Source organism: Periophthalmus magnuspinnatus, chromosome 7, assembly GCF_009829125.3.
Source record: "Periophthalmus magnuspinnatus isolate fPerMag1 chromosome 7, fPerMag1.2.pri, whole genome shotgun sequence".
In the NCBI taxonomy this organism is placed as follows: domain Eukaryota; kingdom Metazoa; phylum Chordata; class Actinopteri; order Gobiiformes; family Gobiidae; genus Periophthalmus; species Periophthalmus magnuspinnatus.
The window spans coordinates 17,887,451-17,914,192 of NC_047132.1; the positions used below are offsets into that span (position 1 = coordinate 17,887,451).

At 40.5% G+C, this 26,742-nt stretch overlaps 1 protein-coding gene across 3 annotated transcripts; it reads left to right on the top strand.

Annotated features, from left to right (window-relative positions):
- The first annotated feature begins 948 nt into the window (after positions 1-948).
- hcfc1b (host cell factor C1b) lies at positions 949-24,247 on the top strand. Of its 3 annotated transcripts, XM_055222788.1 has the most exons (34): positions 949-1,107; positions 1,859-1,924; positions 3,048-3,250; positions 4,041-4,189; positions 5,711-5,874; positions 9,159-9,361; positions 11,322-11,406; positions 11,581-11,687; positions 12,000-12,179; positions 12,568-12,852; positions 12,927-13,078; positions 13,149-13,319; positions 13,559-13,786; positions 13,895-14,005; positions 14,143-14,341; positions 14,479-14,594; positions 15,047-15,173; positions 15,345-15,508; positions 15,649-15,808; positions 15,914-16,101; positions 16,367-16,483; positions 16,568-16,651; positions 17,132-17,215; positions 17,514-17,580; positions 17,658-17,791; positions 19,930-20,100; positions 20,258-20,429; positions 21,084-21,251; positions 21,511-21,710; positions 21,833-21,952; positions 22,066-22,251; positions 22,653-22,950; positions 23,203-23,254; positions 23,541-24,247. In XM_055222788.1, the coding sequence occupies exons 1-34, from the start codon at positions 1,088-1,090 to the stop codon at positions 23,578-23,580; spliced, it is 4,971 nt and encodes a 1,656-aa protein (XP_055078763.1). In that variant the 5' UTR covers positions 949-1,087; the 3' UTR covers positions 23,581-24,247. The 3 variants fall into 3 exon arrangements, with proteins under 3 accessions (XP_055078763.1, XP_055078764.1, XP_033826257.1); XM_055222789.1 differs by lacking the exon at positions 16,568-16,651; XM_033970366.2 differs by lacking the exon at positions 1,859-1,924.
- Positions 24,248-26,742: the final 2,495 nt, after the last annotated feature.

Genomic DNA, 26,742 nt, shown 5'->3' on the forward strand with positions numbered 1-26,742 from the left:
TTAAACTAAGATATATCCAAGAAGATTAGCATGCCACCAGGCCAAGTTATAGGATCAAACTGTGAAGAGGCAACCCCCTGTCAGTGAGAATGCATGTTTTCCAATGTAATTTTAAGCATTAAAGCATCCGTAATTTAATAAATGTAAAATTATTTTAATGCAGGGCTGGCCCAGACTGTAAGCAGACTAAGCAGCTGCTTAGGGCCCCCAGGCCAGCAGAGGGCCCCCAAGAGACCATACATTTATACATCAGGTTGTATTGTGCACAGGGCCTGTGTGTTTACAGCCGAAATGTCCCTCTAAAACAATTACATTTATTTTACATCTATAGTAGCAAAATATCTGCTGCTACATTTGTTTTTGAGCCGGGCAGAGGTGAGGGCAGCTATGTGTTTACACTGGTGCAAGGACCCTTTATAATGTAAATGTAAGCCCACTGTTGCCAATTGGAACACATTAAAATACACCAAAAACTTATGTAGAATTTCAAAAATCTTGACCCCCATCCACCTACCCACCCTTATATTCTTGTGTTCTATTCTTGTGACTATGGTAGTTGTGACATTCTGGCTGTTTTCAGTCTGATGTTGGTCATATAAACACAAATACAATTAGTCAAGGTGATGAGAGCAGAGTCATAATGTTGTCAAATGTGAATCACCAATAGCTGAGCCAGGAGGCATGTGCTGTCGGCGCCCCAAAGACAAATTCAGCTTAGGGCCCCCCTGAAAGCTAGGGCTGGCCCTGATTTAATGTTACATAGTGAGACATTAAAGTTAAAGTTTTGTTTGGAAATATTCAGTAGCCACTATTTGTCTTTCATCCGTTTAGTCATATTTTATGTTTTTTAATTTATTTTTTAATTATTATTTGTGTTTTATAGATTGTCATCTATTATTACTGAAACAGTTCGCTATTCTCCCTTTCGGGGGAGCTGTTTCGCACCACTTCGGAGAAGTTAGACACAAAATGGCGTCTTCCTCAGCGGCATGAAAGGATACATTTATTTGATAATTTTGATTTTAAAACCCTTTACTCGTGTGGTGGTAGCTTTACTAGACAAGCACGACTTATCTGACTTAAACGCATGAATTTGGAAGTTCAAAAGTAAGTATTGCATTGAGAAGAAAGCGCAACTCGCACCTTTTCCGCTTATTCTAGCAGCTAACGGTCGGCGCCGCCATGTTTGTCTGGTAAAGGAAGGTCCGAGAGAAATCTGTCAACAAAAGCAAATGTTTTCTTTTTCACGTAATGTTCGGCGTTGAAGTAGAATATTCCGCCTCTGCGTAATCCACTAATCCTCGATTTCGTTTGTGTTTTTTGTACATAGATTTAGCTCAGTGTATCACATCTAAAGTTGGGCTAAAGCTTGTTTGCTAAAAGTATTGCTAACTTCATTAGCCAGAGAGAAGGGGCGGATGTCTACTACGCTCACAACAGAAGCGATGACAAAAAATAATAATAGTAAAGCCATGAGTTGGTGCTTTGGTCTGAAAACGAACAGTGGATACATTCGGAGACCGTGAGCCATTATTAACACTTAGCGTCATATTGTTTGTGAATTAGGGTCAGCCAACGATCTTAAATCCCAAGGATTTATCTGTAACTTTTGTCATGGCAAAATATTAATTGCGATAACCTGGATTTTGACCTAAATTTGGAGCATAAAAATGAATCAAATTAATAGTGTAAGATAGCGGGACACGGGTTTACACTCTTCACAGCGGCAATCTGCATAACTCAATGGTCAACCTGTGTAATAAAAAAAACAAAAAAACTAAAAAAAAAAAAAAAAAAAAAAAAAAAAGTTTTTTTTTTGATGTTGCCATAACCATGCGCTGTACCAACCTGTGTTCAGAGTGATTCTGGGGGAAATAAAGGCCCATGCTGTAATATTCATTGGCTGCTGTCTGATTGGCCCCAGGTGTGATTTGCCTGCATTCGCACTCATCTCAACTTTATGACACCTGACCTAACACAAACCTTGCTGTGGTAAAGGAAAAGTTGTGGCATCACTTCACACTTCACAGAGACTTTACGTCTTGAATATAAATGCTACTGCAAACTAAATAAGACATTCATTCAATACTCATAGTTATAATTTCTTCCATCTCCCTTTACACATTTGAACTAACTACAAAAATTCAACTATAAAGCGAACAAGCACGTAGCATTTAACGACATACGACATCTGGCACCAAATGTACGCGTTAAACTAAAATGTTTGCTATGGCCTCTGAGACGCCCTGCTGTTAGCATTAGCCCCTTTAGCTTGGCTCAAGAGCCTTCGGCGCCTCTGTTGTATTCGGTTGCTGTTAGCAGCAAGATGGCGGCTTCCATACCGGCGCACAGACCGACCGCTCTGCACATTTAACCCCGGCTTCCAGCCTCGGTGCCGCTCTCTTGCTCTGGTGCACAGAAGAGCTATGCGACCAGTGCTTCGCAACTAAAACGCACTTTTGCTCGTATGGATTTGAAGTATCTGATTTTGGGTTTTACCGATTCTGCAGAGCGTTCGCTGAGCTAAAATGGCGGCTTCCTGGGAACGTCCCTGTAGAGTGTGCTAAGCTAACAGCTAAATCAGTGATTATTTTAGTTATTCGTAACCTTTTCATTGCTGAATATTCTAGTGGACTTTTGCAAATATAAAAGCAACTTTGACAAAGGCTCGGATCATTCGCTTAATGTGTTCTTGGGCAGCTTGTACACGTTGGCAACCGTTAGCGGCTCGTTCAAATAGCTTGATGAATCAGCTAACGAGCTAAAGCTAACCCTTCACTTGTTCCATTTTAACTGTTTTCATTGTAGTTACAATTGTTTTCTCTTTGGCAACTGATTTGGCTGCCTTAATTGTCATAACCGGGCCATTAACAGACTGTAAAGCATTATCAGACTGTAAAGAAAGCTCATTTGCATACGAGTAGCCACCTAGCCTTTAAATCAACAGGCTAACGCTAACCCCCGACCTGCTGTCAGTGAGTCGAGGTGGATTTTTATCATTTCCATCCAACCGTGGACTAAACTTGGATTTCTCTTCTTCGTGAAAGACTCCCAGGAGCCGATCGAAACAGCTGCAGCATGGCATCTGAGCCCGCGGTGCTGCAGCCACGGTGGAAGCGGGTTTTGGGTTGGAGCGGTCCAGTGCCGCGGCCCCGACATGGACATCGGGCTGTGGCCATAAAGGAGCTGATGGTGGTGTTTGGGGGAGGCAACGAGGGCATTGTAGACGAGCTGCACGTCTATAATACAGGTACAATCACTGTATAGTCAATTCAGAAATAACGCGATGCGCAAAAGGAGTGCAAAAGCGAGTAAAGCTAACCACCTAAGGGCTAGCTGGCAGCTAGTTTGATTACAAATGATGCATATCTGCAAGTCCTATTAATAACTGGGCGTCCATGTCTTATACGTGAGTGCATATGTTTCAACAGTTGCACTCGAATTCTGACATTTTCTTGCAAAATGAGTGGAAATTGTAGTTTTTGCTAAACTAGCCAATACAACCATAGCTAACTGCTTTAGCTCTAGCACTGCTAGCGCTGTGGGTTTGGCAGCGGCTCACAGAGAAATGGCGCGATTTTACTAAAAACAAAGTGTACGTCACTGAGGCACGCCCCTTTCCCAATACAAACAAACCCCACTTTTAACACAGCGTCAGAACATATGATTTGTAAATAACACTCTAGCCAGCATTGAGCATTCTTAGTCCATACTTTAAGTTACAGATTCATGGTGTTAAATATAAGAATGCACGTTTGTTTTAGGATAACTTATTCATGCAGCACATTCATTTGTAATAATATCTTGAACACAATAAGATTCTCCCAGTATACTATACATTCACCAATGCACAACTACTAGACAACCTAGATTACATGTGTTACAACGTGGTGGTAAAGCTTTGAAGCTTTTTGGTCTTTCATAAATTTTCATAGAGCACATGCACTTAGCGTGAAACTTCCATAAGATGTATTTGTCAGAAAATGTCATTGCATTCACTTTTATTCTTATTGTAATAACTCATCTGTCTCTTGCCTCAGCCACAAACCAGTGGTTCATTCCGGCTGTCAGAGGAGACATTCCTCCTGGGTGTGCTGCATATGGCTTTGTGTGTGATGGCACGCGGCTCCTGGTGTTTGGGGGAATGGTGGAGTATGGCAAGTACAGCAACGACCTCTATGAACTGCAGGTGAGTAATGCAAATCACTACTATTTCATTATTGAAATAATAATTTTTAACATAGCAGTAACTGCATCGAAATGACACAGAAAATATGTAAAACTTGTGGTTTTGAAAGCAAAAAAAGGACTCCATGAAAATGTTCTCAAGCTCCATCACTTTTTAAAAATGTATTATTATTATTATTATTTTATTTTTGTATTTTTTTTTAAGAAAATAGTCTTCAGATACAAAAAAAACGTTTGCTGCATCAGGCTTTGGGAAGTTTTTGTTTGAATAGCAATATCGAGTTTTGAGAGGTTTTTGTTTGTAGAATCTGCATTTCCCATTGCAGTAAAAGTGCTCTATTTGGATGCATGCTATATTGTCTTTGTAATAGTAATATATGTCTTACATACATTACTATTACAAAGTAATGCATGTAATGCATACATTACTTTGTCATAGTGGTCCCTCGTTTATCGCTGGGGTTACATTCTAAAAATAATCCGCAATAGATGATATCCACGAAGCAGTCAGCTTTATTTTTTACAATTATTATATATGTTTTAAGGCTGCAAAACCCTTCAGCACACACTTTATAAACTTTTCTCACACAGGCATTAACATTTTCTGACATTTTTCTCTTGTTTAAACACTCTCAAAGTTCAAACCTTCGTAGATTTAAAAAAAAAAAAAAAGTACAGTATTACAGAATGAAACCAAAGATCAAAACCTTTGTTTGAGAAATAAAAATATAAATGTCTTCCTATACTGTGAATGAAAATGATAGCTTTTAGAAATGCTGTAACAAATTTAATTTTAATGATCAACCTATGAAGTTGGACACATAAGAAATTATTAATAGTGACTCGCGCGTGTTTCACAGTTCCTCTGACCGTACCTCTTCGTTCTGACACTGCTCTGCTGTAATGCTTTTTTCCACCGATGGAACATTTCTGTAAATTTGAAAAGCTGAATGCATTCACTCTCACGGAGGAGATTGATTAACAATGGTCTACAGTCTATTAGCCTATGAATGAATGAATCAATGTAAAAAAAAAACATGCAAAATTGCACCAAAAAAATCCGCGAAACAGCGAGGCCGCAAAAGGTGAACCGCATTCATGTGAGGGACAGCTATATATTATATTATGTTTTGTGATCCTCAAGGAGTTGTTTGCTTTATTTATTTATTTATTTTTTCAGTGTAATGACTCACTTGTCTCTTGCATCAACTCCTATGTCTGTCATGGGCCCCAGCCTTTCTGCTTTGCTCATGTAAATATCAATAAACAACTGTCCTGAGTTTGTTAAGTTAATTTACAATAGTCACCCCAGCACACTTACCAGCTGTGAATTGTGACTAAACCATGTTAAAGTGGCACATGAGAGGAAGAACCAGTCGCTCACTAACTACTACCATTCTTGCGGAAGAATCAATGCAAATTAAAATTTACTGTGCAAAACCAGTTCACCAAAAGCTATCTATCCTACAGTAAGGTGGAATCACTGGAAACATTGAGTGCTTTGTTTATTTCCTCTTTTTAGGCAAGTCGTTGGGAGTGGAAACGTCTCAAAGCCAAAGCTCCTAAGAATGGCGGCCCGCCCCCATGCCCCCGCCTTGGTCACAGCTTCTCTCTGATAGGCTCTCGTTGTTACTTATTTGGAGGACTGGCCAATGACAGTGAGGATCCCAAGAACAACATACCCAGGTCAGTGCAACAGGTCTGGGGCTTTTTAAACTAAACGGTACACAATAAACTTGATATTTCCTTCAATAGACAACTTGGAATAATTTATGTTCAGAAATGGTACAGGGCCCGAATCTGCTTGCCTACTGATAATGAAAGTAGTCTAGACTGCATGAGCTAAAAACATATGGACTCATTCATGAAGTGCTCTTATGAACAAATTTGTATTTAAGAACCAATTCTGTGAATGCCAAAAAAGTTCACAAGAAAGCCTTAACTGAAAATGTTCTTCTGGAAGAACAAATCCTAGGAACAATCATGAGCTGTTTTAGAATATTAATCTAATGATGCAACAAAAATTCTATTTCCTACATGATTGTAAGTTATATATATTTTTTATAGTTTCTTATTAAACAATAATATGTTGTACAATAATGTTTGCGTTTTATGGTGCAAGTAGTATATTGGTCAAACTTTATACAGCACTGACATCCCCAGTGCTCTCCATATGGGCCATTGATACAGCCCTGCACCTGGTCACCGCAATGGACTTAACACCCAACATAATTTTTATGCTAATAAAATGTAAATTACTGTCGTGTTGTTTTTATCTGGATGTCAGTGAATTAGATGCCGCTCTCATTTAAGAAGAAATTTGGCTGCTTAAGTCTTCTTTTGGAAGTTACAAACATTTTTTAAGAAAACATTCATGCGGCTCAGTGTTCTACTTTTCCTACTCTGAATAACTGACAGGCAATTTAAGCTCCGTCTTTGAAATTATAGTCCTGCAATCTTTATAAAACTTTCTTTGATAAATAATCAAAGAACTTCATGAAAAATGATGTGCATCATGCAAAAAGAACAGGCTGAATTTTTGAGCTCTGGAGTCTCATTCACAAAACAGTATGTGGAACTCTGATTAAAAGAGTATGTAGGAAGAAAACCCAAACTTTATGTATTCAATAATGAGTTTTATAAAAAAAAACATCTGTATGCACTCCAGCAGCTAATTTCCTTCTCACAGAGCACACCTGATCCCGCCTTGCGCCACACCTCCACACATCTATTTAACCATAAGAGGACAACGCAAAGTCAGTTCTGAATGAGATTTACCTAAACATGAGCCGAGAATGAGTGGGTTTGATTAACACATGGTGGCAAAGAGGGAGGGTCTTATCTGTGCTTATGCGTAATTCACTCTGAACCATGGGACATATCTCATCTCACATCCATGATGTGCGCTTTGTTCATGCAGGACACACACACTGCCCCGGCCAATGGGTCCTCTGCCCCCTCGTGCCCATGGCTGTGGTCCCAATGTATGTATGCTTGAGGAGAGGGAATGGCAGTGCTGTGTGCAAAGGTGAAGCCGTGGTGATGTGGTGGGCAGAGGGGAAGGATAGGAGGGGTGGCCGAGCTTTGGTACCAGACCTTGCATAAGACAGCAGCATCGGTTCGATGCTTGCTTTATATCTTTGTCAAGTCATTATGGCATCAGCCTCTCCTTATACACTGCCTGGTCAAAAAAAGTCACCACTAAAAAAAAAAGGTCACACTCTAATATTTAATTGGACTGCCTTTAGCATTGATTACAGCACGCATTTGCTGTGGCATTGTTTCAGTAAGCTTCTGCAATGTCACAAGATGTATTTCTATCTAGTGTTGCATAAATTTTTCACCAAGATCTAGTATTGATGATGGTAGAGTCTGACCATTGTGTAAAGCCTTCTCCAGCACATCCAAAAGATTCTCAGTGAGGTTAAGGTCTAGACACTCTGGTGGCCAATCCATGTGTGAAAATGGTATCTCATGCTCCCTGAACCACTCTTTCACAATTAGAGCCCAATGAATTCTGGCATCGTCATCTTTGAATATGTCTGTGCCATCAGGGAAGAAAAAATCCATTGAGGAATAACCTGATTATTCAATATATTCAGTCAGCTGACCTCAGAAAGATAATTGCCCATGCAGTAATTATCCAATAGGAGGCTCCTACCTATTTGCTTAGATTAAGTCCAGGTGGTAACTTTTTTTTGGCCAGGCAGTATATTAAAGAAAATAAGACAGCACGTCGTACATTCTCATGCATGTGTACACAGATGGCTTTAAAATGGCAAAACGTTAATATGATGAATACAAACCATTGTGTTTATTCCCCACAGGCAGTTGTGATTTGGTGATTATATTACCAAGAAATATGAAGTAATATTAAAGTAAAGGAATCTATATCCATTGTGTACTAAACACAGACTTCCTCAAACTGGTTCTTTCTCGAGTGCGGATCGCCTCTGCCTTGTCTCTGAAAACTCCGCATGCAAGGCACAGAGTATAGGACAGGACCACATGATCCCACGTCATTTTGTGTATACGCATGCTTTGTAAATGAGATCCCTGGAGAGAGAGACAGACTACAATAAAGTTTATTTCTGCTTGAGAAACCGTGGAGCTCACTGATCATCAAACTTCTCGCCTCAGATAAACAAGCATTCGGTGATTCCCCTTTTTATTTGGCAGAAATCCGGGATGTTTAAGTCCCCACCATAGACTGTCTATATATGGACGTAGCTAACCTGGTAGCCGCCACATTGCAAATGGGAAGTGATCATGGGTGCACTTCCGGCTCGGTTCCAATTCACTTTACATTGAAAAATTGTCACCCCTCTCTGTAACTACTGCAGTGAGCCTCGTCATTTTGGTCTTGAAATCTTTGTATTGATCCACTCTACATGATCCTGGTAGATGTATTTTGCTATTATGTCCGTCAATCAAGATATCAAGTTATGAACATTAATAACAGACGCTTCTTTACCTGAGGTCATTCCCGCCAGCGCTGGCAACAGGTTTGATTGTCACCATTGCCGAGTGTTCGCTTTGTGCTTAACCAGTGGTGCTAGGGGGACAGGATGTTATCTTCATGAGCCTCACTCTTGATTGGCTCTTTGGTTATTATACTCACGGTCAGAATTCCAGATATGAAACTCTGCTGAAACTTTGGCCCTATAACTGCTAGCCTCAACAAGCTTCATTTTGCTGGAGCTATAGGTGACGTCACGCTCCCTTAATCCCCTAATTAAACAGTCTGGTCCCCAAGCTGTGTTATTTTTTTCCCTTTCTTTTATGTTTGTAAGCAGTCATGTTTTTTTTTTTTATACGCACGGATCATATGTGTCTCTGATTGGCTTAACCACCCGTCTCTACAAAGATATGTTGTATAGACACCAGTTTTATCTCAAAGTATTGGCGAAGTGTGTATTGCACTAAACATATGTCCCGTATTATTACACCTATCTCTTATTTATCCATAGATACCTGAATGACCTTTACTGTCTGGAGTTACGACCTGGTTCCAGTGTTGTGGGCTGGGACATCCCTGCCACCTCAGGTCGGCCCCCTCCACCCAGAGAAAGCCACACTGCGGTGGTCACCAGTGGAAAAACTGGGAACAGGCTCATTATCTATGGTGGCATGAGTGGCTGCCGACTTGGAGACCTGTGGGTGCTTGATATAGGTGAGATTATCAGATTTATACCCGGGGTGCTTATCATATCAGAAATACATTCATAATTCAGTAATTACCCTAAATGATCAAAGCAGGAAATATCTAAACTGGAAGAAATGCATTTTATTTTGCTAAAATTTACTCAACAGTTCCCAAAATCATGTAATGGGTTTTGTCTAGGCCTGTCACACTAAAACTTTTTAATGCACGATATAGTGCTACAGAGAACTATTGCGATAAACGATAATATTGAAACTACTTTACGCCACTGTCACAAAGCATGATAATTTAAAAAAAAACAAAACTGAGCTGCAACAAATAAATGGCAGATTGAACCGATAGATAGCCACAGCAGTTATTTATTCTACTCAAATTTTGCGTTATTACATAAAAATGGCAAAAATCTCTCCCCCAATTGCAAAGAATAAATACTGAACCCCAAAATGTATTGTTCCATCTTTCATATACTGAATGATAAGTCAGTATTGTAATTATCGTGACAGGCATAATATTGTCCATACTATGCCCTTTGTGTTTTTTTGTTTCTATGCAATGTGTTGTTTTTTTTTTTGTGTCTGTGCAATGTTAAGCCGCTACTTTTCAGAATATAAGCCGCCACGGTTTTGCCTATACAACGGCATAAATTTTTACTGGCTAAAGGCCACCAAGGGGCACTCTCTAGCGATAAACTCAAAAGTGAGACAGATGTGGGGAAAGATTATGTGCTGAAGAATACACTAGTTATTTTGTGCATCATGCACACACCCTCATTATAGAAAACATGAAGAAATCCATATGATGTAGCTTTTCAGTTAAAGGCAATCGATCTGCCCATCAAAGAAGGAAGTAGAGCCACTGCACAGAAGTTTGGCATCATTGACTCGATGGTGCAACTTTGAAAGCAGCAGCGAGAAGAACTTGGTCAGTGTAAACAGACAACAAAAGCTTTCAGAAGAAATGATGTCCATGTGGTACTGTTTTATTTTCTAAACATGCAGGTATGTATGCTCATCCCATGTTGATGGCATGTTTGTTGCCGTTCTACCAATTTTCAGGCACAGTTTGAAAAAAGTGTCTTAAATTAAAACTCAAATAACCTCCGTGTATGATTATTCTGTGTAAATATGTCATATTACAACATAAAAACCTGCGGCTTATATTCAGGTGCGGCCTATATATGTACAAAATGTATTTTCTTTTAAAGTTTAGCTGGTGTGACCCATTGGTGCTTAGGCACTAATGGGTCTTCCAAATGGAAAATGACCGAAAGCATGCAGCCAAACTGGTTACAAAGTGGCTTAAGAATGACAAAGTGTTTTGGAGTGGCCATCGCATAGCCCTGATCTCAGTCCTATTGAAAATTTATAGGCAGACCTGAAAAGGCACGTGTGAGCAAGGTAGCCTACAAAATTAGCTAAGTTACACCAGTTCTGTCAGGAGGAATAGACCAGAATTCCTGCCAACTATTGTGAGAAGCTTGTACAAGGATATCCAAAACATTTGACCCAAGTCATACAGTTTAAAGGCAATGGTACCAAATCCTAATGAAATGTATGTAAACTTCTGACTTTGAAGAAAAAAAATGTAAAAAAAAAATCCTTCTCATGATTCTGTCTTTTAGCAAATAGAAATAATTTTGGTAATCCTAATTGACCTAAAACAGGAAAAGTTAATCTGATTCCATGTCAGACAGTGAGGGGAAAAAAAGCATGCGTCTTTTTATATTGTGTATATAAACTTTTGGTTTCAACTGTAGATGCTGAACACTAATACTCTTAATTTAGAATAATTATATTATTGTTACTTTGCAGTGGCATCACACTAGTGATGGCAGTGGGTATTGCATGTATGTTAAATTGTATGGTCCATTGAGCATATGTGCAATACTTCAACCCCAACCAAGACACTTGTGAAAAGCTTTGTAATTTTGATTTAAAAAAAAGTTTTATTTATGTTTTATTATTTGTAGACTCTTTGACATGGACCAAACCATCCATTGGAGGAACAGCCCCTCTTCCACGCAGCCTGCACTCTGCCACCATCATCAACAACAAGTAAATTAATTTCATTTAATGAACGTTTTTATAGATTCCAAATGTTTGGTATTTATAGAGGGCCCGAAATGTTGCTAGCAATAACAAATGATAATAGTGTTTATGTGAGGGTGTATCTTTGTAGGACTTTTAGTTTGGATGAAATTTGATCAGTCATATTTTTCTATTTATAAGGATGTACGTGTTCGGAGGCTGGGTCCCACTGGTGATGGAGGATGTCAAAGTGGCCACGCATGAGAAGGAATGGAAGTGCACCAACACTTTGGCCTGCCTCAATTTAGGTACAAAAATAGTTTAGTGATATAGTTAATAGTGTCATATAATTAGATGGATGGTAGTTTATGTAGTGACCAATTATTACAATATAAGATGCAAAAACACATGTACTATATCGTGAGATTTTAAATGTATTTTTGGAATTCCCCTTGAAATATCTCATCTCATTTTCAAAGGGAGTTAAAAAGTCAGCTTATTTTTATTTTTTTTGTTTTATTATTCAAACATTTACTACATTGAATATTGGCATTGAAACCCAAGGTGCTGGTGGCTGTTATTCATGTCATATCTTACTTAGAATTTTACTTATCTCATAGAAACGATGAACTGGGAGACTGTGGTAATGGACTCGCAGGAAGAGAACATCCCCCGGGCCAGAGCAGGCCACTGCAGTGTGGCCATAAACTCGCGTCTGTTCATCTGGAGTGGCAGAGATGGCTACAGAAAGGCCTGGAACAACCAGGTCTGCTGCAAAGACCTGTGGTACCTGGAGACTGGTGAGCAGGGGATTACATGGGATTTTACATTTTAAGATTTTATTTTGAATGTCTCACACCTGAACATTTAATGCCTTGAGTCAATGTGAGAACTTTACACTCAATTTTGGCATTGACTGATTGCCTTGGGAATCACCAATTTATTCAGTTTTTATTTTTATTGATGACTTCTGAATGTGGAACGTGTAAATCTATTTTATGGTATTTACTTTTCATAATTTTACACTACTCCCTATTATGTAACAATATGTTATATTATCATATAATTACATAGCTGTAAGGGTTTGGCAGTTGGAGGGGTCAGATTTCATGTTATTACTTTTGAGATGTATCAATGACATCACAAAATGTTAAGAAATAACTGTGAAAATCTATGTTTTTATTCCAGAGCGTCCGTGCGCTCCTTCCCGTGTACAGCTGGTCCGTGCTAACACCTCATCTCTGGAGGTGAGCTGGGGCCCCTGCCAAACTGCAGATACATATGTTCTTCAGCTGCAGAAGTATGACCTACCACAAACCACACCTGCAAGCCCCACCCCAAGTCCTGCCTCCAACCCTGTCCCCACAGCATTGCCCTCCCCAACCACACCCACTCCAGCTACACCACCCACTGGTATTACACTGGTCCCTGCAGCTGCGACTGGAAGTGCACTGACCACACCTAATAAACCAGGTACACCACTTGATTTGGTTTACTTACATTTACGTACATTTTACAGGGTTAATTACAATATATTATTTCCTCAGCTGTCCTGAAGGTGGCAGCATCCCCCGGAGGAGCCTCAGGAGCCTCCATCGTAACAGTCCGACAGGCCACTCCCAAATCCCCTGTTGCCGTGACAACACTTCCTGCTGGAGTGCGCATGGTGGTCCCTGCTCAGACCACACAACAAGGAACGGTAATTAACAAACCAACTTGACTTCAGATGAGTTTTTCTTTATGTTCATGGATTTCTGTTTGGATTTCAGCCAATAGGCACTAACCCTCAGATGTCTGGCATGGCAGCTCTGGCTGCAGCTGCAGCAGCCACTCAGAAGATCCCTCCTTCATCTGGTACAGTGTTAAATGTACCGACTGGAGCCACTATAGTCAAGACTGTGGCTGTGAACCCTGGGTCCACCACTCTGCCCGTCAAAGTGGTAAGTAGTTGAATTGACTCTGAACTTTAGATAAAATTGTGTCGGGATCAATAAAGTCTTTGCATCAGTCATTACTATTCAATACTTTGCTGTATCTAAAAATTACAATACTGGTGATATTGTAATGCAGGCAACAATATCAGTATGCAACAGATGACTTCCTATTGTGGCCAGATCAATAAATTGACAATATTACGCTTCTTAACTGAGGCATCATTTTTCTATGCCTTTTCATTCAGGTGAGTAACCCAGCCACTCGGATGTTGAAGACTGCTGCTGCACAGGTGGGTGGGGCATCTGTAGTTTCTGCCCCTGGAACACCCAATCGACCAATCATTACTGTGCATAAGTCCGGCACAGTTACAGTGTCCCAACAGGCTCAGGTGGTAACGACTGTGGTGGGAGGAGTCACCAAGACCATCACACTGGTGAACAGTCCTCTAAGTGTGGGGTCTGGGGGCACTCTGGTGAGTACGTACATACATACATAAAACATGATAAATTACAGTTATAGTATAATTACCATGATAAATGTATGTATTTACACATTATCCTAATATCTGTCTTTTTTGTAGTTGGGAAATCTGGGAAATCTTGGTAAAGTGGTGTCAGTGGTTCAGACCAAACCAGTACAGAGTGGAGCAGTGACTGGACAGGCAGGAAATCCTGTCACACAAATTCTACAGGTAAAATAAGCAATCTGTTTTGCATAGAGAACCTGTTTCCATTCAGATAGATTTACAGCTGATGACCTATGTTTACATCCTAGACCATCTCTATTAACCCACACCCTATTTCCTTATTGTGTCCTTTCCACTCATAGACTAAAGGCGGCCTTCCCCCTGGTACAATCCTGAAGTTGGTGACCTCCGCAGATGGTAAACAGACTACAATACTGAGCACCGCGCAGTCTGGGGCTGCTGGCAACAAACCCACTATTCTGGGAGTGTCTCCAACAGGAGCTAAACCAGGGACAACCATCATCAAGACCATCCCTATGTCTGCCTTGCAGGGAGCCGCTGGTATGGAAACACACTAAGCCTAAATGTACTTGTATATCGACTAAACAATTTAGTGAGATTCATTTGCAATAAAAAATAATTTTAAAAAACCCCAAATCAGTTCAACTTAATGTAGACATTTTATTTTGCATGTTCAGGTGGAAACAGTCCCATCACCATCCTCACAAATAAAGGAGTGACTTCAGGAACAGCTCAGAAAATCATTACTGCAGTCCCCAAGATCTCAGCAGGAGGCCAGCAGGGGCTAACACAGGTACAAAACTCCTCCATCCCCGTCCTACACTGTCAAGAGATTAACAGCTGTAACAACTAATGACCCTTATTGAATGTTTAACTCTAAAGATCAATGGCTGACGTTGACACCGATTGTCAACAATCCAGGGAAACTAATGGCCAACAAACTGCTGATGTTTTTAGGCCCGTATGTAGGGCCAATTATTATTTCACTATATTATGATTTGAAACTCATCCACAAACCTGTTTTACTGCGAAGAGCAAAACAATTATATGGTAGAGTTTTAGAGTTCACTGCACAAAAACATGACTACGCAGCTCTTGTATCTCTCTGTAGCTCTTGTAGTCACATAAATACCAGACAAAAGTTTAACAGTGGATTTTGTATAATGTTTTGTTTTAAAAGCAGAGAATTGTGTAGATCAAAATCCTTCTCGGCCAACTTCTATGTATATGTGTCTTTGAGTACAGGTGGTTTTGAAGGGGGCCCCGGGGACCCCTGGGACCATCCTCAGAACTGTTCCCATGAGTGGAGTCAGACTGGTGTCTCCAGGATCCAAACCCACCGTCACCACTCTCGTTGTCAAGGGCACCACGGGTAATACGATATACTTACACCAGTCAAAGCAGTCTTTAGTTTCTGTCTCTTTATTATTAGAGGAACTTGAATTCTTTTATTTCTCACTGCCTTGAGTGAGACAATTAAAACAACTCAGCAGCAGCAAAGTGTCTTTTTTTGTCTTAAACAAGTCTGTGTATGTGTCTTTAGGTGTGTCAAGCCTAGGTACTGTCACTGGGACAGTCTCCACTGTCGCTGGGGGAACTGTTGCTGGGGCCAATGCCTCTCTTGCCACTCCTATCACCACCTTAGCAACCATCGCCACATTAGCTGGTCAGGTTACAACGGCAACCGCATCTGGGGCAACCAAACAGGTACCAGCGCCCTCTGTCATTTTAAAACTTAATTAAAAATACAAAGTGGCATAAATGCTAAACAAAAGGTTACTAGCATCATCCCCTGTGCAGTATAATTTCTCCAGTTAGGTTTAGTCAAATTGTTTAATAATTTCCAGGTGACCCTGATAACAACCCCCAGTGGAGCTGAGGCTCAGCCCTTGGTCCAGGACCTGCCCGTGTCTATCATGGCCTCCCCCACGTCTGAGGAACCTGGAAGTACCACCACCAGTTCCACCGTTACTACCACAGCTGAAGGAGACGAGGGTTCCAACACAGGTAATCTACAGAAAATGTTTTAGTGCTATCAGTAAAGAGATGCATGGACAGGTAATGGGTCTGGATGGATCAGTGGAGAAGACTTTACTATAACCTATTTTGCAGTTACGTTGATCTGCTCTAACCCCCCGTGTGAGACTCATGACACGGGAACCACCAACACAGCCACTGTGGCCACAGCATCAATGGGAGGGACAGAGAGAGTGTGCTCCAACCCACCCTGTGAAACTCATGAGACGGGAACAACCAATACTGCCACAGTGGCTGCCTCCAGCATGGGACAGAACATGCAGGTAAAAAGCACAGTATTCAATTCTAACTTAAGACACAAGATTTTTCTGGGATGATGCTTTTATATGCTGTAATTTTTTTTAAATAAAAGAAACATAAATTGAGGTATATGTGGGCACCGTTCCACTACACAAAAGATACAGTATGTAAAAATGTACAAAATATTATGGAGCATAACATTTTTCACTTACCTTGAATGTAATCTTCTCTGACATTTATATCAATATTTAAAGGAAATCTTTAACAGACTAAATTTCTTTTTTGAAGGTCACCTCTAACCCGCCAGTAAATGGAGCCACTGTTTGTTCCAATCCTCCATGTGAGACGCATGAAACGGGAACGACTAACACCACTACTACAGCAGGAGCAGGAGGACTCCGACAGGTAGGATAGAAGTTATCAGCTCATTCCATTCTCCTTTCTTGGTATGTTTGTCCAGTTTTAAGAGCATGTATTCTCTCTCCTTAGGCCTGTTCTAATCCTCCTTGTGAGACCCATGAAACCGGGACGACTAATACCACCACCACAGCAGGAGCAGGAGGACTCCGACAGGTATGATAACACATATTTTTGGGAGCCAGCTTTCATTAAAACATTTGCCCATAAGCAAACTGCTGGAAGGAGTTTTATTCCTGTAACCTTTTACTTACTGCATCTTGGCAAATGAGAGGAACCAGAGACTAGCTGCAATTACTGGGAGATTTTTAGCTCTTACATCAGAGCAGGTAAATTTTAGCGGTCTGACCAATCAAACCAGTGCCTTACTTGCATAGTAAACACTCATGTGACGTCTCACAATGGTGTACTGCTGCCTTCATGTGATTTGCAGTTTGGCTGTAAATTGGATGTCACACAGTGGGGTTAACGGGGCCTAGGAATATGATAGTGTGCCTTGATTTCTACTGTGGTAATGAGCAAAGTATGTGTTGATGGTCAAAGATGGGTGCAGATGGGCAAGGCTATACTAGACATTTTTCTTCAGTGAGTGCTATTATTGAACGAAAAATGAATTTCATTCATCCCCTTTTCCAGGTCTGTTCTAATCCTCCATGTGAGACTCATGAAACGGGAACCACGAACACAGCAACTACAGCAGGAGCAGGAGGACTTAGACAGGTTAATATTTTATAAAATGTCTTTACTGAACAACCATAGTCATATTTTTTCTAAGGTAATCATTTCAACATTTTATTAAGCATTAATTATTAGAAAGATGAGTGCTTCAGTGGGTCGATTAAGTATCAGGTTAGGTGCTCCTTACAATCAGTGGAAACTGCCCTTACAGGTAACAAACAGGAAAAATCCGATGCACTCAGACTACATTAAAAAAGAAGTCCTTTAATGTGAAAAAGGGGCTAGCCTTGTTCAGGGCATACACTTTATTGTTTTTTTAAAGCATTTTTGTTTTTTCCAGGTCTGTTCAAATCCTCCATGTGAAACTCATGAAACAGGAACCACCAATACAGCAACTACAGCCACAGGTAAATCTAAATACTTGGCATTTATTGATTATTTTAATGTGTAATTGCTAATGCAATTCTCTTGATCACTTTTGCAGCTCAGCAGAGTGGAGAGTCACAGGGAGAATCTGTTGAACCATCAGACTCTGCCTCTTCTGTTACCACAGCCAGTCAGAGCAGAGCTGTGACTACAGTGACACAGGCCACACCCACTCCAGGCCCTTCCATTCCTGTAAGTGTGCAAAATTCAGAATCATTTTTTTGTGATCGTCAGTAGACAAAATTCACAAATTAGGAAGTTGCTTCAGTTATGGTGCAACATTAAACAAAGAATAACATAAACGATTAAATAAAAATATAAATATAGTTCATGTATTAAAGGAAGGCTAAAAATAGCTTTTGCACTGTTTTTCTGTCCATACTGTATATTTTGTATCTGTAAATCAAATTATCAGTGGAAGTAGGTAAATTACCGTTGTTTTAAAGTGACAAAAGGGAAGAAACTGTTCTTGTGGCAAGAGGTTCTAGTCCGAATGGACCATAGCCTAGTGCCCGAGGGGAGTGGCTGAAATAGTCCATGTCCAGGGTGTCTGCCCTGGCAGTGGCCCCGGCATACCTCACCCTGATGGAGGAGGTGAGGTTGGACTGACTGGTGGACGTGTCAAAACTGCACCATCATTTGGGCTGCTCCTCAGCTGCCCCAGGAAAGACATCCTGCTTGGCCTTCTTGATGATGGAGCTGATGATGGTCTCCTGCTTGAAGTCCTTGGGGGTGCCAAGGACCCCGCACAGGGGTGTGTCAGTCAGGAAGAGAGGGGCAGGAGGGGTTGTGACTTTCCTTAAGTCCACCATCATCTCCACCATCTTCTGGGTGATCAGCACCAGGTCACCAGCCGCATTAGAACATTACAGATCCAGATAGATTTTCACAGCTCCTCTACATTTAGAAGAGTTACTTGAAGAATGAGATCTGTGATTCTACAAATGGTAATCTGACTAACAGGGCTCCAGAGTGTGACCAATTTGGGCATACATGTGCCTAAAATTACTAAAACTAAAATAATGTTTTCTCTCCTGTATCATTTAACGTTACCACTAAAGGCAGTCATTTGGGTTTTTCAAGTATTTGTAAAATGTGTAAATTTACCTTAGAATAGCATCAAACCTTTAGATTTTCTTTGTTTAGTTACTTAAATGAGGCTGCCATTGTTATAAAGAAAATACAACTACACTGAAAAAAGACTTCAAATATCAACTATTGAAATTGAAAGTAAGAGGTCTCACTCTGCACATACTGTAACAAACTAAAGCACAGAATTCTCACTCTGACTAGTTTTTGAAGCCAAATTTAATTTCATAGCTTTTTATTACTGTAAATTTCGGACTAAGCTGCTACTTTTTTCCCACGCTTTGAACCCTGCGGCCTATACAACGGTGCTGCTAATTTATAAGTTTTTTCTGGCAAACTGCCACCGGGGGGCACTCTCTACAAGTAAATGCAAAAGTAAGACAGACGTGGGGAAAGATTATGAGCTGAAGAATACACTACTTTTGATTTTGCACTTCCATTTTGCCCATCATGCGCGCACCCTCCACATGGAAAACACACAAAGAAATGCACATGATGCAGCTTTTAAGTTAAATGCAATCGATTTGGCCATCGAAGGAAATAGAGCCACTGCACATAACTTTGGCATCAATGAATCGATGGTGCGATGTTGAATGCGGCAGAGGGAGAAAGGAAATAGAGGAAATAAAAGCAGATGGGCCGTGTTGGTGCTGTTTTATTTTCTTAACATGCAGGTATGTTCATTCCATGTTGATGGCATGTTGGTGCCATACTGCTGATTTTCAGGCACAGTTTGAAAAAAAAAAACGTAACTGTAAATTAAAATTAAAAAAAACTCTGTGTACTGTCTTTCTGTGTAAATATCTCATGTTACAACATATTTGTAACACGTGGCTTACATTCAAGTGCAGCTTATGTATGTACCAAATCTATTTTCTTTTCAAATTTAGCTGGTGTGGCCTATATTCAGGTGTGCTCCTTATAGGATACTAACTCATTCTGGTTTAACATAAAGAAAAGGTATATTCTTAGTGAAATCTGATCAAATAAACAATAAATAAACTTTGAATAGACCTCGATAATATTTGTCTTTAACTAAGTTATTTATTTAGCTGTTGACGCAATTTTGGAGAATATATTATGATGGCTTAAATAAGTGGCCGGTTTTGGTGTTCTGAATTAATGGGTGGTTCCCAAGATGTTCTGATGCATCCAAATAAAAATCTTAGGCACACAGGTGCACCCAACTGAAATCCTTATTTGGAGCCCTGACTAAACCTAAACATGTTTTGGTTCTTTAGGAGATTGCATCGTTGGTTGGAGAAGAGAGGGCAGAGTCTTCTGAAGCCGTTGCTGTGGTCACTGGAGCAGAGGGAGAAGAGCCAATGCAGACAGACCAACCAGAGGATGTGATGTCATCCGGAGCCACAGTGTTACAAGTTCACATGGGAGGAGCAGGAGATGCCCCACAGGTAAAGAAAAACAAATAATAATAAACAAAAATCAACATATTTTCTTTCACCATAAACACACTGCACAAGGTACGATTCAACTAAGCTGTATTGACCAACATTTGGACCAATAACTCAAATCTAATGTTTAAATTCTGGGTGATGTTTGCATTCTCAGATGGAGACGGCAGACAGCGGCCTGCCTCAGGAGCTGATGTCATCAGAAGGGGACGAATCAGGAGCTACGACTCTTATGGTGACTGGATTGACCCCAGACCAACTGACTACAGCAACAGACGAGGCCCAGCAAGCCACGATACAGGCTGTCCTTCAGGCAGCAGGGCAGTTAGGTCAGCAGGTTTTCTTATTTATTTTCTACTTAGAGAAGCAGTCTTTGCTCATGACTGATTTTATCTGAAGAAATTATCCTGGGGCTTCTACAGAACTCTGCAGTCCTCTGCATTAACCCTCCCACAATTCACATCCACATTCTACAACAACTTGGCTTTTCATTAAACAAAGAATCTACATCCTTATCTACTTCGACCTAGTTCAAATCATTCATAACCCACTCCAAATGTATTCTCTTCATCACCACTCTTTGTTGCTCCCTCCATTAATCTCTTGCTTGCTGTCCCCGTAGGGAGTAGAGCCTTGAGCCAATCTGCTATCTAACTGTCAGTCTCTCCTTCTTGACTTTCCATCTACCAACTTTCTTACACTTTTTATACTCGGACTTAAACCTACCTGTTCACACAATTCTACACCACATAGTCAGACACCTACTCTTGGGCTGTCTTTTAAGTTTGTTGTTTTTCTGTGTTTATTATTTTGTCTCTGTACAGTGTTGTTGGGTGTCTTATAAATTGACTTATTAGAAAATGCCAACATTACAAGTAAACTAAACGGTGTGCCACCAGCTTCGGGTCCAATACTGACATGCAGAAAGTCTATGGAGTTAATCTATTTTTTGGCTAATGTTACTGTATGTTGTGTTCTTCCAGGCGATGCAGAAGGTGGAGACCAGACCATCCCAATAGTCTTAACCCAGCAGGAGTTGGCTGCACTGGTCCAACAGCAACAGCAGCTCCAGGAGGCCCAGCAGGTGGTGCCCAAATCAGAGCCAGAGCCTATGGCAGAGCAGGCAGAGCCACAGCACACCATGCCCACAGGTGAGCAAACAGGGAAGAGGTGCACTATTTAAGGTCATTCTTAAATACCGGTAATAGTGTTCAATCAAAGCATTAAAAGAAATGACCATACTCTGGCGTGGAAGCCAAATGCGACCAATTAGTATTATCCCCCAGGCTTCCAGTTACAGTGACCCAAATAGTCATAGGCAATATTTTTAAAGTAAATTTTAAGTAATTCTATCACTATATCAACAATAATGTAACATTGCATTGTGATACAAGCCTTTCTTTCCCTCAGAGGGACTAGCTCCAGCTGACAGCCTGAACGACCCAGCGGCAGAAAGTAATGGCCATGAGCTAGCATCATCTGCAGTAACAAGTGCTGTTGCCCGACTTGCCAGCACATTTGCCCCACCCCCTCTGAGCGCCAGCCCCAATAAGATTCAGGCTGCTGCTACACTAACAGAGGTGGCTAACGGCATTTCTAATGCTGCTCAGGTGAGAAAGGGAACCTACTAACTATCTGACAAATAGTTAAATGTACATTTTCATTGAAACTATGTTTACCTAAGCTGAGTTATTACCATGAATTCTAATGACTCTTTATTATCGGTTTTCAGAAACCAGCCACAGTGAAGCCAGTCCCTAAAGACTCTCAGTGGTACGACGTGGGCATTGTGAAGGTCACCAATATGGTGGTGTCTCACTACTACGTCCCCTACGATGACAACTACGTTGACGTAAGGACACTCAAACCTAGTTGTACTCCGTAACTAATGGAAAAATCAACTGTTATGGTCAGAATATTTGCCCTCATTATGTAATCCATAATTTATTTTAATGTTTGTCTCAGGATGACTCTGGTGCGGTTCCAGATTATTCTCAGATGAGGAAAGTAGAGCTTCAGCCAGGAACAGCCTACAAGTTCAGAGTGGCAGGCATCAACATCTGTGGAAGAGGGGCATTTTCTGAAGTGTCTGCATTTAAAACCTGTTTACCGGGATTCCCCGGGGCTCCATGTGCCATTAAAATCAGCAAGGTGAGCGAGAATAAATAATGATCATCCTAATCAATAAATTAATCTGGGAATCCAAATAACATGCAGCAAGCTATGCTGCACTGCACTGCTTCCATCTGGGCGACGGTTCAGTGTTCCACGATTTAATAAGGTTAGGCTGAAGCATTCTTTTGTTTATCAGTCAATCCTTAAAATAAACAAGGAGCTTAATCCATAGCTATCAAAGTGCTAGAAAGTGACTTGAATTAATGTTTGTTTAGTGTCTGTGTCGCATGTGTGATGTTAATGTGTAGCAACAGAGCCACTGTTTTTATGTGCAAGACAAATTTCAGATCTCTGATCTGACAATAAAGTATTATCTATCTATCTATCTAAGATGACCAGTGGGGGTAATGTATAACATTATTCTCCTCTTTTCCCAGAGCCCAGACGGAGCTCAACTGACCTGGGAGCCTCCAGCAGTCACCTCTGGGCGGATAACTGAGTACTCTGTTTACCTGGCCATCCAGTCTTCACAGACCTCCACGGGCTCCTCGGGGTCCCAGGGCCAGTTAGCCTTCATGAGGGTCTACTGTGGCCCCAGTCCGTCCTGCCTGGTCCAATCCTCCAGTCTGTCCAATGCCCACATCGACTACACCACCAAACCTGCCATCATCTTCAGGATTGCAGCCAGAAATCAGAAGGGCTACGGACCAGCAACGCAAGTTCGGTGGTTACAAGGTAAGGCAAATGATCTTCAAGCAATTCAGCTTAAAACACCTTTTTTATCTAAATTACTCTAAAAATGAAGTAGGCCAAGTAAATTTGGTAGCTACAACATAAAAAATGTATACATCAATTACAAAATTAGCCCTGCAGATAGCTTGATGATGATTTAAATGTGTCCGCTTGATGCATTGCAAGTGCAGCTTATGTGTGTGTATGTGTGTGTATATATATATAATGTGTGTGTTTGGTCTTTATTTTTTACAGATACTAAAGACACCAAGCCTGCTATGAAAAGACCTGGAGTGTCACCTGATTTGTAAGTCACTTTATTTTTTTGGCTGTTTCTTCCATGATATGTTAAATTGGGATTATTATTATTATTAATAGATTTATTCTCAATTGCTGTTTAGTCACCATTTCGGCTGTAGCAAATTCAATTGAAATGTCTATTGAGCATTATATTTGTATGCAGCCAACCTTATTTTTATTTCCCCTCATGCATCACTGGCTGATTAAGCAAATTTGCTAAATTTTGTGTGACCCAAATGTACTTAAGTGCTTTCTTTATTTTTTTTGTATTTTAACTTTTTGTCCTTCCACAGTAAACCCGCCGGATCTAAGAAGTTCAGAGCTGACCAATAAGAACTAATTTTGCTCTGAGGCCTGTGATTGGACACCTGTCTTCGTAAGCGCTGGCCCTATTATGTCCTTAAAAGAAGAGCGGCTTGGGCTAGTGGTTCCTTTTACCATGTAACCCATTCATAATCTTCAAAACTGAAAGACAGAGACTTGTAAAATATATTTGTACATTTATCGATCAATCCGACCGTTTCTCATGTTATTTTTTCCTTTATTTCTTCTTGCTGTTTGTCAGGAACCGAATGTTTAAAAAAAAAGAAAAAGGGGGGGAGTCAGTGGCAGTATTTTGTCATCCATCGAAAATAATTAATGTTTTTGAGTTAAATGTAGTTTGTAGAAAGGTCAAAGGTTAAGGCGTGGAACTTGGACTAGCTCTGTGTAAATTAATTATTTCTGTAGCCGTTTTCTCCTTATTCACTCTTTTTTTTATATATATATAAACGTCTCAAAGAAAAGCCAAATGGTTTATGTTTATCTGTGGTTTATGTTACTCTCCTGTTTTGAACTCTGCCATTGGTCCATTTGAATGATCTGAGCTCTCTGATGGGTCCGTTTGTTTGTGGGACTTAACAGAGCAGTCTGATTTGTCCATCTTGTTTGTGGAATGACTCAGCTGTTGTTTGTGAATATTCTCTGCAACAATAAAGATTTTTAGAGCGTTTTTTACAAACCGCACGAGTCCAGGCTGTTATTTGGGTCAGTTGTCAAGGTTTGCGGGTTGTGTTCACAGTAAATTATGCTCTGTATTACTTAGTACGCTACATGACCCAATGAATATTGACCGTCTTTTGTATATGTCTAGTATACACACGTGGACAAAAGTGTTGGCACCCTTAGGTTAATGAGAGAAAAAAGTCACACTGGTCACAGAAATAACTTGACCCTGACAAAAGTAATAATAAATAAAATCTCTGAAATGTAACCAATAAAAGTCAGACATTGCTTTTCAGCCATGCTTCAACAGAATTACTTAAAAAAAACAACTCATGAAACAGGCCTTGACAAAAATGATGGTACCCCTAGAAAAGACTGAAAATAATGTGACCAAAGGGACATGTTAATCCAAGGTGTGTCCACTAATTAGCATCACAGGTGTTTACAACCTTGTAATCAGTCAGTGGGTCTATATATAGGGCTGCAGGTCGTCACTGTGCTGTTTGGTGACATGGTGTGTACCACAATCAACATGGACCAGAGGAAGGGAAAAAAAAGAGTTGTCTCAGGAGATTAGAATGAAAATTATAGACAAGCATGTTAAAGGTAAAGGCTATAAGATCATCTCCAAGCAGCTTGATGTTCCTGTGACTACAGTTGCATATTATTCAGAAATTTAAGATCCATGGGCATGGCCGCAGGAGGAAAATGGATGACAAATCAAAGAGACAGATAATACGAATGGTGACAAAACGGCCCAGAAAAACTTCTAAAGAGATTAAAGGTGAACGTCAAGCTCAAGGAACATCAGTGTCAGATCGCTTTGGCTCCGTCGTTGTTTGAGCCAAAGTGGACTTAATGGAGACGACCAAGGAGGACACCACTGTTAAACAAATCATAAAAAAGCCACATTGGAATTTGCCAAACTACATGTTGACCAGCCACAAAGCTTCTGGGAGAATGTCCTGTGGACAGATGAGATAAAAATTGAACTTTTGGCCAAGGCACATCAGCTCTGTGTTCACAGATTGAAAAATTATCAAGCATATCAAGAAAAGAACACTGTCCCTACTGTGAAACATGGAGGAGGTTCTGTTGTGTTCTGGGGCTGATTTGCTGCATCTGGCACAGGGTGTTTTGAATCTGTGCACGGTACAATGAAATCTCAAGAATATCAAGGGATTCTAGAGAGAAATGTACAGGCCAGTGTCAGAAAGCCTGGTCTCAGTCGCAGGTCATGGGTCTCGCAACAGGACAATGACCCAAAACACACAGCTAAAAACACCCAAGAATGGATAAGAGGAAAACACTGGACTATTCTGAAGTGGCCTTCTATGAGCCCTGACCTAAATCCTATCGAGCATTTTTGGAAGGAGCTGAAACATGTCGTCTGGAAAAGGCACCCTTCAAACCTGAGACAACTGGAGCAGTTTGCTCATGAGGAGTGGGACAAAATACCTGCTGAGAGGTGCAGAAGACTCATTGACAGTGACAGGAGTCGTTTGATTGCAGTGATTGCCTCAAATGGTTGTGCAAAAAAATATAAAGTTAAGGGTACCATCATTTTTGTACAGGCATGTTTCATGAGTTTATTTTTTATTTTTTAAATAATTCTGTTGAAGCACTGTTGAAAAGCAATGTCTGACTTTCATTGGTTAAATTTCATAGAACTTGTATTTATTAATAATTAATAATGTCAGATTCAAGTCATTTCTGTGACCATTGTGAGTTTTTCTTTCATTAACCGAAGGGTACCAACAATTTTGTCCACGTGTGTACATCATGGTAAAACTTTGTCACACTTCAAATCTATTATGTATTATACAAACAGGACCTCGCTTACAGATGACGCAAGTCTGAAATGGCTCAAAACCCCACATCAAAACTGTATTTTCTGTGCTCTAGTTGGTCGTCTCTGTTGTCACTCCCCTCAGCTGAGTTCACCCTGACGTCACGCTGGATTTCCCCGGCACTTTCGCTTTTCCCGTAATACAACAACAAAAAAAGATCAACAAACATGGCGGAGTCTTAAGTCAGAACAGAGGGCGCTGATTGGATGGTACAAAACACAACACTCCTCTCATTGGCTGAGCGGTAAAGAAGCGGACGCTGATTGGTTCCCGGGAGCATCAGTCCATAGCTGTAAGCCCCGCCCCTGCTGGTGTAGTGCGCGTGTAAACCCAACAGGGGGCGTCTTCAATCTGAGTCAGGAATTTCTGCTATGTCATTGTAAGAGGCCGAGACGCAGCCTATTTTATTATATAATTGACAATAAATGTAGCCTGTTATTGTAAATAACTGTTAGAATAACTGAGAATAACTGTTGAACATGTATGAGAAATATAATCTTACCTATGTCTTGTATAAAACAAGAAAAAGGAGTACTCGCATTAGAATAATGTGTAAATCTGACTTGTGCTCTTATTATACTGGCGATGACTGTGGCTGACAGTGACAAGTGTTATCACTCTTATTACATATCAGTGGACATTCGTAACAGCATTCAAGTTA